Source organism: Gorilla gorilla, chromosome 20, assembly GCF_029281585.2.
Source record: "Gorilla gorilla gorilla isolate KB3781 chromosome 20, NHGRI_mGorGor1-v2.1_pri, whole genome shotgun sequence".
NCBI classification, from domain to species: domain Eukaryota; kingdom Metazoa; phylum Chordata; class Mammalia; order Primates; family Hominidae; genus Gorilla; species Gorilla gorilla.
The window spans coordinates 55011677-55022740 of record NC_073244.2 but is presented as its reverse complement, the minus strand read 5'-3'; the positions used below and the strand labels follow the sequence as shown (position 1 = coordinate 55022740).

The 11064-nt window shown below is 54.3% G+C and overlaps 1 protein-coding gene across 4 annotated transcripts in view; it reads left to right on the top strand.

Moving 5' to 3' along the window:
• The first annotated feature begins 837 nt into the window (after positions 1-837).
• PHLDB3 (pleckstrin homology like domain family B member 3) overlaps positions 838-11064 on the top strand; it is a 28480-nt gene continuing 18253 nt past the window's right edge. Inside the window, exons 1-9 of one of the 4 annotated variants that reach the window (XR_010131975.1) lie at positions 838-1129; positions 1603-1832; positions 3452-3634; positions 3864-4001; positions 6188-6316; positions 6793-6954; positions 8473-8583; positions 8739-8822; positions 9300-9413. Coding sequence is in view for 3 of the 4 variants with exons in the window: in XM_055369602.2 (XP_055225577.1) it covers positions 1521-1832; positions 3452-3634; positions 3864-4001; positions 6188-6316; positions 6793-6954; positions 8473-8583; positions 8739-8822; positions 9300-9413 (1233 nt within the window). In the remaining variant the exon portion in view is untranslated. Of the gene's footprint in view, positions 1130-1479; positions 1833-3451; positions 3635-3863; positions 4002-6187; positions 6317-6792; positions 6955-8472; positions 8584-8738; positions 8823-9299; positions 9414-11064 lie in introns of all 4 variants that reach the window. The other 3 variants (XM_055369597.2, XM_055369602.2, XM_063701409.1) reach the window with 3 other exon arrangements.

Here is an 11064-nt window from a genome sequence, read left to right as displayed (position 1 = left end):
ATGTTGCCCAGGCTGGCCTTGAACTCCTGATCTCAAGCAATCCACCTGCCTCGGCTTCCCAAAGTGCTGGGATTACAGGCCTGAGCCTCTGTGCCCAGCCAACCTTGGGTGCATTTGTCCTCCTCAGCTTGTATCCCCAAGTATAAAATGGAGATAGTAGGCCAGGAGCGGTGGCTCACGCCTGTAATCTCAACACTTTGGGAGGCTGAGGCAGGCAGGTTGTTTGAGCCCAGGAGTTCAAGATCAGCCTGGGCAACCTGGAGAAACCCAGTCTCTACTAAAAAAAAAGAAATGGAGGTAGTAATCACTTTCTCGCTGGACAGCTTTGAGGGTGAAATTAAATGACTGGGTATAAAGTGTTTCACACAGCTCTTGACTTCTAATCATCCCTTTTCATATACCAGTTATTTTCCTGTTTTCGCCCAGAGAGGAAAGGGTCTGGCTGAGACCTTTAACCTCTGCCCTCCACCCCATAGCAAAGTTGTGTGTGTGGGGGGGGGGGGGTGGCGGTACACTTCCCTCAGTCTCTGGGCAGGTGTCTGACTCAGTTCAGGGCACCCCTTCCCCTTGTCCAGCTCCCCAAACCGGTCAGGGCCCTTCTGAAGGGCTCATTAGAGGGGAGACGTCCCCATCTCCATTCCTGCCTTCCTTTCTGAACTCCCAAGGTCTGGACATTAGAGAGGCTCCCATACAGAGGTGGCCAAGACTCCTCCAGCGGGGCAGGAATGAGGGGCTCGAGGGAGACTGGGAGGTCGCGATGCTGAGTTCCACGAGGGTGGGGCCGGGCCGGGGCCGGTGGGGCCGGGATGGCCGGATGCCGAGGCCACGGGTGGGGCAAGCCCGTCGCTCCCTCCTCCCTCGGGAGCTGTTGGACCTGTTGTCCCCCCTCCACTTCCGGGCTGCTGGGGAGGGGGACCGGGCGGCCTCTCTCCTCCCTCTTCCCCTGCCACCTGTCTCATAGGCAGAAGCGGCCGTGCCCAGCGCGCAGAGCGGAGCGCGCCGAAGCCTGAGCTGGTGAGGGGGCCGAGGCTGTGGGGAGGTGGCAGTTGGACTTCGGAATCTCAAGGACTCCGACTCCTGGCTTGTTCAGAGAAGGAGAGCCTGGGAGCCCCGACTCCTGGATCCCTGGGTGAGGCGGCGTGGGCGCTGTTGCCCTGCATAGTGGGGTCGGGACTAAGACTACGGGGCTCCGGGAAGGATGGGGCAGGAGCCGAACTGCTGAGTCTCGGAGGGAGAAGATGGGTCGCTCTAAGCGAATCCAAGAGATTGTAGGGGGCTGCTGGGAGGGTACAAGACCTGACACCTGGAGATGAGGGAGGGGAGGCGGGGTCGAAGAGGTCAGTAGGGGGCGTGCTACGACCCGGACTCAAATTCCGGTCCCGTCTCCGGTGGCGTGTCGCCTTGGAGCCATCAAGCCCCGCCTCTGGAAACTTCAGGACACGCCTCCGTAACGCTCAGTTCCATCCTTTGAACTCTTAGGCCCCGCCTGCTTGGGGGGGGCTCTCCGCGCCCCGGAGCAGATGCGAGCGGCGCTCAGCCGTCCTAGGCCTAGCCCCCGCCCAGGCCCCGCCCCCGGAGCTTCTGGTCCCGCCCACCCCGCAGGAGTCCGAGCGGCCATGGGGACGCGAAGCAGCCCCGAGGAGGGGACCCCGCCGCCGCCGGTCCCGGAATGCGACGTGGAGGTCCAGCCCCAGGGCCATCCCGAGGAGTCCCGGGAACAGGAGGCACCCGAAGTCCTGGCGGAACCTTCGAGCCGCGGGGGAGCTGAGCAGCAGGCAGAGGAAGAAGAAGAAGTGGGAGAAGGCAGCAGGACTGAGAGCAGCCGCGACGCGGTGAGGGGCCCGAGGGCGACAGCGCGGGGGGCTTGGACCGACGGGGACCCAAACAGGTGGCCAGACAGGTAGACAGGTAGAGGGAAACCAGAAAGACAGAGACACGGAGACAGGCAGAGAGACCCAGTGATAGCAGAGACTACTGAGAGAGAGACACCAGGACACGGAGCCAGAGAGGCAGAGGCACAGACAGACAGAAACCAGATACAGGGACAGAAACCAGATAGAGCCACGGGGAGGCCCCAAGAACGGAGATAGACCCAAACGGGCGACAGAGACAGAGAGACTGGTACAGAGGAACCAGATAGGTGGCTCACGTCTGTAATCCCAGCACTTGAGGAGGCCGAGGGGAGGATTGCTTAAGCCCAGGAGTTCGAGACAAGTCTGGGCAACATAGCAAATCCCTGTCTCTAGAAAAAAAAAATACAAAAATTGTCCAAGCGCAGTGCCGCGTGCTGTAATCCCAGCTACTCGGGAGGCTGAGGCAGGAGGATCGCTTGAGCCCAGGAGTTGTAGGCTGCAGTGAACTATGACTGCGCCACTGCACCCCAGCCTGGGACAAAGCAGAACCTATCTCTAAAAATGAGAGAGAGAGAGAGAGAGAGAGAGAGAGAGAGAGAGAGAGAGACCAGATAGACAGACAGGAGAGACTACAGAACAGAGAGAACCAAATGAGTAAGAGATGCAGAGAGATCAAGAAGCCAGACAGAGACCCAGAGACATGGAGACTGAGAGACAAAGACCCCAAAAAGACAGAGACACAGTGAGACTAGAGTCAGAGAGAGGGGAATCGAGACAGAGGGAAACCCAGAAATAAATGGCAGAGATGCTCAGAGAAACAAATAGAGAAAAACCTCGAGAGAGGGACATACTCCGAGGAAGAAAGATCTAGTGATTCAGAGGCAGTGGACAGATACCGAATCTGAGAGACTGGGGTCAGGTGGAGAGAGAGACAGAGACAGATCCAGGCACTACAAGAAAGTGACGCCAAGAGAATAGGACCTGATAGAGAAAAAGAAACACCTTTCATAAGTCGGCTTTACATCTGCTCACCCTCCATACGGTACTGCAAGCCTCTATGGTCCATGTGGTTGGGTGGTCACGGGACTTGCACCCTCCTCCACTCCGACCTTAAATACAGGGGGCTGAGGCCGGGCGCGGTGGCTCATGCCTGTAATCGTAGCACTTTGGGAGGCCGAGGTGGGAGAATCCCTTGAGCCTAGGAGTTTGAGACCAGCCTGGGCAACATAGCATCACCCCCTCTCTACCAAAAAAAAAAAAAAAAAAAAGAGCTTGGCGTGGTGGTGCGCGCCTGTAGTCACAGCTACCTAGGAGGCTGAGGCAGAAGAATCGCTTGAGCGAGGGAGGTCCATGCTGCAGTGAGCCGTAATCGCGCCACTGCACTCCAGCCAGTGAGACCCTATCTCAGGACAAAAAAAAAAAAAGATAAGAAAGAAAAAGAAAAGAGCCTGCGACAGATTATGGGAGTGGTGGTTGTGTTAGGTAAGTGGACTGATGGACTGAGACCCGCAGAGGGTGATGTTGGGTGGGGACCAGACCTACTTAGTGACTGCAGGGGGCGAGGCATCTCCACTTAACCACGCCCCCCTCAACTTCAGCCCGAGGCTACGCCTCCAATAGCTATGGCGGCCACACCTCCCGCATCCACCTCTTCGCGGGAAGGGGTGCGAGGGGCGGCGCGGCGCCTGCAAGGACAGCAGCTGGAGGCATTGACTCGTGTGGCCCTGATGGAGCAGCGAGTGAAGGAGCTACAGCGCCAGAGGAAGGAGCTGAGGATCGAGGTGAGGCTGCGGACCCCTTGGGAAGCCTGGCCCCAACTCAAGCGGAACCCGCAAAGCCGGACTCCCAGCTTTTTCCTCGGGTGGGATCAGATTTTAGGCCCTCCGCTCTTCCTCCCTCCAAATTCAGGTCCCTGGAGTCCATCCTCCCTTCGAATCCGGTAGTTCAGGCCCTGGGCCTCTTCCTTGGACCTAGGCGTCCGAGCCCCCAGCCCTGGCATTCTCTCCGCAGATGGAGGTGGAGGTGGCCTTGCTGCGGGGTGAGCTGGCTGGGGAGCGAGTGGCCGCTCGCCGGGAGGAGGAGCAGCTGCGGGAGCTGCTGGAGCAGCAGGCGGCCTCGGAGCAGCGGGGCCGCCAGCAGCGGGAACAGGTCTGTTTGGCTCACCGGGTCTTCATCAGCAGTGTCCTTCCTGGTCCATGGATGTTGGTGTGCTCCTAGCCACCTGCGCCCAGGGGTTGTCCCCATTCCCCAAAGGAAGACATTTGGGCTTCTGAGAGAGTGAGGGGCAGATGCCCCTCCTGGTTTTCCTTCTCCCTCCCTGGGCGAGATTTTTGGGGCTCTTCCTTTGTCCCCTGTCCGTTTGCTATTTAAATGTGGGTGTGTGAAAACTTCCAAACTGGCCGGAAGCAGTGGCTCACGCCTGTAATCATAGCACTTTGGGAGGCCGAGGCGGGCGGATTGCCTGAGCTCAGGAGTTTGAGACCAGCCTGGGCAACATGGCGAAAACCCCGTCTCTGCTTAAAAATACAAAAATTAGCAGGGCGTGGTGGCGGGCGCCTGTAGTCCCAGCTACTTGGGAGGCTGAGGCAGGAGAATTGCTTGAATCCGGGAGGTGGAGGTTGCAGCTCCCAGGAGCCAAGATCACACCACTGCACTCCAGCCTGGGCAATGGGAGCAAAACTCCATCTCAAAAAAAAGAATCTTTTATCTGAAGATTGTAACATCCATCAGTGGTCATTGCTTGGGTCAGTTACCATTATAGGTTGGAAAATGGTGACTTGTGATTTTGTCAGTTTTTTTCTTTGCAAGTGTCGTGTATGTTGGAATTTTATGAGGCTGGGTCCTAGGCCCTCATTTATCCTCAAAGATCACATATTTCTCCCAGGCCCTCTCTCCTGAGACAGAAATGTGCTCTTCTTCCTAGGGTACTGGCTACTTGGTACTCCTTTCTCACCCAGATCCAGAAATCTCGGTCGCAGCCCCTTCTCCCTCTGTCCCAGGAGTCCAGACCCCTAGCTCCTCCTCCCTCAAACCCAGAAGTCCAGATCCCCAGATCCTCCTTCCTCAGATCCAGGAATCCAGGCCCCAGCCCCTCCTCCCTCTGACCCAGGAGTCTGGCTGACCTCAGCAACTCCCTTCTCCACACTGTTTGTCTTGCTGTCCCTTTGGTCACCAGGCCAGAGTCCTGGACTTTGCCCTGTACACTTCCCTGTCTCTCACCTCCAAGCCCGTCAACCACCATGTCCTATCCTTTCTGCTTCCTGATCCTCTCTGTCTAGTCCATCTATTTTTCAGCCCCACCGCCCAGGCCCCAGCTTAGGTCTCACCCTCATTGCTTGGAGGACTTCTTGTACTTTTCAACTTTCATGCATTTGTGCCAAGCCGTTTCCTCTGCCCAAAATGCTCTTCTAGCTCCTTTTATTTTCCCAGATCCAAATGCTCCCTGATTGTTTTGTTTTGTTTTTGAGACAGGGTCACCCTGTCGCCCAGGCTGGAGTGCAGTAGTGCAATCACTGCAGCCTCAACCTCTGGCTGACATTGTTCTTCATTCTGGGTTCCCACAGTCTCTGGATTTTACTGCCCTGATCTTTCCAACTGGCTGTGTTCCCACCTGGAGGACAGGGCCCAGACACAATCCACTTCTGCATCCACCGTATCACATAACATGAATATGTTTTGCATTCATTAATTTTCTTTCTTCTTTCCTTCCTTCCATCCTTCCTTCTTTTTTGTTTCTCTTTCTCCTCCTTTCCTTTCCTTTTCTTTCTTTTTCTTTCTCTTCCCTCCCTCCCTCTTTTCTTTCTCTCTCTCCTTCCTTCCTTCCCTCTTTCTCTCTTTCTTTTCTGTCTTTTCTCCTTTCCTTCCCTTTCCTTTCGAGACAGTGTCTCCCTCTGTCACCCAGACTGGAACAGTGATGCAAACACAGCTCAGTGCAGCCTCAGTCTCCCTGGCTCAAGCAATCCTCCCACCTCAGCCTCCCGAGTAGCTGGAACTACAGGCATGCACTAACACACTCCACTAATTTTTTTGTTTTTTTGTAGAGATGGGCTCCCCCTATGTTGCCCAGGCTAGTCTCAAACACCTGGGCTCAAGAGATCTTCCCACTTTGGCCTCCCACGGTGCTAGGATTACAGGTGTGAGCCACCACGCCTGGCCTCATTCATTTCTTTAAAATCTTGGCGCTGACTGTGAGGCAGGCTTGCACAGGAGTGAATCACATAGATGAAGTCCCTGCCTTTGTACAGCCGACACCCCAGGCAGGCTCTGAGATATGGCTGGCTGCTGCTTCTCCCGCTATGCTTAAGCTGAGGCTGAGAACCTAGTTGTTCTTTCAGGAACAGAGGCGGCTGAGCCAGGAACGGGATCGCCTAGAGGGTCTTCGCCAGAGACTCCGCAAGGCCCAGGGACAGCTCGACTCACAGCCAGAGGACCAACGCGAGCGGCTTCTGCAGGGTGTGCAGGAGGTAATGGCCCTCTGGTTCTTTCTTTTTTGTTTTTTTTGAGACAGAGTCTCGCCCCGTTGCCCAGGCTGGAGTGCAGTGGTGCGAACTTGGCTCACTGCAACCTCCGCCTCCCAGGTTCAAGCGATTCTCCCATCTCAGCCTCCCATGTAGCTGGGACTACAGGTGCGCACCACCACACCTGGCTAATTTTTGGAATTTTAGTAGAGACGGGGTTTCACTATTTTGGCTAGGCTGGTTTCGAACTCCTGACAGGTGATCCACCTGCCTCGGCCTCCCAAAGTGCTGGGATTACAGGCGTGAGCCACTGTGCCCAGCTGGCCCTCTGATTCTTAGCCCCCTCCTCCCCAGGACCCAGGAATCCTGGGTCACCTTCCTCAGTCACCTTCTTCCTCTGACCAGGAGTCCCAGCCCCAGCCCACTACTCCCTGGGGTCTTAGGGATTCAGGCCTCCACCCTTTTTGTGTTCCGACCTATAGATGAGGGAACAACTGGATGTGGCCCAACGTGCCTATGAGGACCTGGAGTTCCAGCAACTGGAGCGGGAGAGCCGGCAGGAGGAGGAGGATCGGGACAGCCCTGGGCCCCAGGTGCCAGACCCCAAGGTCCAGGAACTTCAGGCCAGCATGGCACAGCACAGAGTGAGTCATGCCTGACCAGTGCTGCCCACCTTGCTGCTCCTCTCTGTCTCCCCTGCTCTGTGCCTGCCTTTTTCTCTGTCCTTGTTTCCTGCCTGTCATGTTCTTCTGAATAGTAACAACAAGAGCTGATACTAATGAAACATTTACTATGTGCCAGATATGGTCCTGAATATTTCATGAGCATTTCCTCACTGAATCCTTACAACAAACTTATGAGGCAAGTTCTATTACGTTTTTTTTTTTTTTCACGTTATAAATAAAGAAGCTGAAGGTCAAGGTGCTTAAGTAATCTTTTCCAAGTTTCCTTAGTAAGGGACAGAGCCAGGATTTTTTTATTTTTATTTTTTGAGATAGGGTCTCACTCTGTCACCCAGGCTGGAGTGCAGTGACACGTTCACAGCTCACTGCAGCCTCCACGTCCTGTGCTTAAGCGATCCTCCCACCTCAGCCTCTCGAGTAGCTGGGACCACAGGTGCAAGCCCCTACACCTGGATAATTTTTGTATTTTTAGTAGAGACAGGGTTTCACCTGGTCTCAAACTCTTGGATTCAAGCGATCCTCCCACCTTGGCCTCTCAAGGTGCTGGGATTACAGACATGAGCCACCGTGCCTCGTCACAGCCAGGATTTGAACAAACTTGGTATTCACCACCACATTCTTTGCCTCTATTCCAAAAAGATGCTCCATCAGATCCTTCCTGGGAGCCTCACATTCAAGGGTCTGACTTGTCAGACGCTTGGGAAAAAATGGACATGTTTGACCATATTTAACACAGAGTTTCCCAAAGTTTTGGATTAGAAAGCTCGGCCGGGCTCGGTGGCTCACTCCTGTAATCCCAGCACTTTGGGAGGCCGAGGCAGGTAGATGACCTGAGTTTGGGAGTTTGAGACCAGCCTGACCAACATGGAGAAAGCCCATCTCTACTAAAAATACAAAATTAGCTGAGGGTGGTGGCGCATGCCTGTAATCCCAGCTACTCGGGAGGCTGAGGCAGAGAATTGCTTGAATCCGGGAGGCGGAGGTGGCAGTGAGCCGAGATTGAGCCATTGCACTCCAGCCTGGGCAACAACAGCAAAACTCCATCTCAAAAAAAAAAGAAAAAAAAAAAAGCTTTTCTTGGGTCTCCTTTCCCCACGTGCTTCTGGATCTTTTTCCTGTCCCACTGGCTTTTCCTTTGTCTTGGGTTGTCTCTACTTGTCTCTGTTCTATTTCTATCTTTTCTTTTGCCTGAATCTTTGTCTACATCTCTGTCTTTTGGGGCCTGTCTTGGTTGCTGTTCTCTCTGTCCATCCCTTTCTCTTCCTCTTCCCCAGATCTCTTCTGGACCCTCAAAAGGGAAGAGGGTCCAGGGAGCTGAACGCTGGGTCCCCAGCCCTGGACACTCCGATCCCATGGTCTCTGGGAATGGCTGGAGCAAACCCCAGCCCTCCAGGCAGATGTGGTTCTGTGGGAGGGTGGCCTGGAGAGCTGGCTGGGGCTGTGACAGATGAGTAACCGGGACAGAGGGGTGCTCTGCAGCACCGGATCTGGGTCCTGGAAGAGCAGCTCAAGTCACTGGGGGAGCAGATGGCAGCTGAGAGCCGGGGGCTGAGCCGGAAGAAGGAGGAGGCCCTTCAGGCCCTGTCACAGGTGAGCCCCCTGGCACCTGCCCTACCCTACCATCCTCACTTCCCCCTGGGGCATCCCACCACCTCCCTGCACCCCAGATGTCTCCTGACATTAGGGAAAGCAGCTGGGACAGCCCATTCTGACTTTGACACGTAGCTGTCCATATCTTCTGGTAGGAACGGAGCCGGCTGCTCGAGCTCAATTGCCTTCAGGGAACACCTGGCGGGGACTTCTCTGAGCCCAACCCGGCCCTCACTAAGGTATGGGGATTTTGTATGCCTCTCAGTCCCTCCTCCCTCAGACTTGAAAGTCCAGTCCCCAGCCCCTCCTCCCTCAGACCCAGGAGTCCAGGCCCCAGCCCCTCCTCCCTCAGACTCAGGAGTCCAGGCCCCAGCCCCTCCTCCCTCAGACTCAGGAGTCCAGGCCCCAGCCCCTCCTCCCTCAGACTCAGGAGTCCAGGCCCCAGCCCCTCCTCTCTCAGACCCAGGAGTCCAGGCCCCAGCCCCACCTCCCTCAGACCCAGGAGTCCAGGCCCCCAGCCCCTCCTCAGGGAGCCAGGAGATTCTGCCCACAGCCCTACACTGGGAGACTGGACACGAAGGACCACATTCCATCTCTCCTTAGTTTTTCTTTCTGAGAAATGGGTGGCACCAGAGGCATGGGCCAGAGCATGTGGAAACTGGCAGTTGCTCTGGGGTCTCTCCTGCTCCCACGAACCTTCACCCCATCTCCTGCAGCTGCTGTTCACCCAGAAGACAGACCGCCAGCTGCTGGTGCTCCAGGATGCTGTGGCCCACTCCGCTGCCACCCCTACTTCTTCCTGCCTCTTTTCTGTCCACAGCTCCCTGCAGGTGCCTCCCCCACTGCCTCTGTTTCCCCATATGTCTTATTGGTCAGTGAGGAGGGAGGGGCTAAGAGCAGAGTCCCCAAACTGGGGTCTCCAGAACTTCCACTCTGATTTTCTGTACGGGGCCGGGGAGGGGGGATAGGGAAGGTTGGCCAAGGGGTATTCCTATGACTCCAGCTTTATTATTGTTTTTTTTTTTCTGTGTAACACCCACCCCTGCCCTGGCGAAATGGGAACATGTGCACCCAGGAGTAGATTTTAAAAGCAACCAAACAGCATATTTTAATAAGGTCTCCCCTTCTCAGAAGTAACGCAGCTACTTGTGTTTTGAGAATCCTTCTAGACTTCCTTAAAACTTTGGGGGTGGTGGGGGGCAGCTCATTTATAGTTACAACAGGCGCCCAGCATGGTGGCTTATGCCTGTAATCCCAGCACTTTGGGAGGCCAAGGCAGGCGGATGACCTGAGGTCAGGAGTTCGAGACCAGCCTGGCCAATATGGTGAAACCCCATCTCTACTAAAAATACAAAAATTAGCCAGGCATGGTGATGCAAGGCTGAGGCACAAGAATTACTTGAACCTGAGAAGGCAGAGGTTGCAGTGAGCCGAGATTATTCCACTGTACTCCAGCCTGGGCGACAGAGTGAGACTTTGTCTCAAAAAACAAACAAAAAAAATCCCTAATCCAAAACGCTCAAAAATCTGAAACTCTTTGAGTGCCTACATGATACTCCAAGGAAATGCACATTGGAGCAGTTTGGGTTTCAGAGTTTTAGGTTAGGGATGCTCAACCCAAATATTCCAAAATCTGAAAAAAAATCTCAAATCTGAAACCCTTCTGGTCCCAAGTATTTTGGAGAAGGGATATTCAACTTGTCCTTCTTAAAAATGTGTATATTAGCTATTAGTTGGCTTTTCTTTTTAAAAATGATATATTTGGGGCATATTTATGGGGTACATATGATATTACATGCATAGAATGCATAATAAGTCAGGGTATTGGGGTATCTATCACCTCAAGTATTTATCATTTCTGTGTGTTGAGAACATTTCAAGTCCTCTTCTAGCTTTTTTTTTTTGATGGAGTCTCACTCTGTTGCCCAGGCTAGAGTGCAATGGTGGGATCACAGCTCACTGCAGCCGCAACCTCCCAGGCTCAGGTGATCCTCCTTGAGTAGCTGGGACCACAGGCACGCACCACACACCACCATACACAGCTGATTTTTGAAGTTATTTTTGTAGAGTTGGGGTCTCCCTATGTTGCCCAAGCTGGTCTTGAACCCTTAGGCTCAAGTGGTCCTCTTGTTTTAGCCTCCCAAATTGCTGGGATTACAGGCATGAGCCACCGCGCGTGGGTCCAATTTGTAGAGATAGGGTCTCACTGGCTTTTATTGTATTTATTTATTTATTTATTTTGAGACAGAGTTTCACTCTTATTGCCAGGCTGGAGTGCAATGGTGCGATCTCAACTCACTGCAACCTCCGCCTCCTGGGTTCAAGCGATTCTCCAGCCTCAGCCTCCTGAGTAGCTGGGATTACAGGCATGCACCACCATGCCTGGCTAATTTTTGTATTTTTAGTAGAGATGGGGTTTTGCCGTGTTGGCCAGGCTGGTCTCAAACTCCTGACCTCAGGTGATCTGCCCACCTTGGCCTC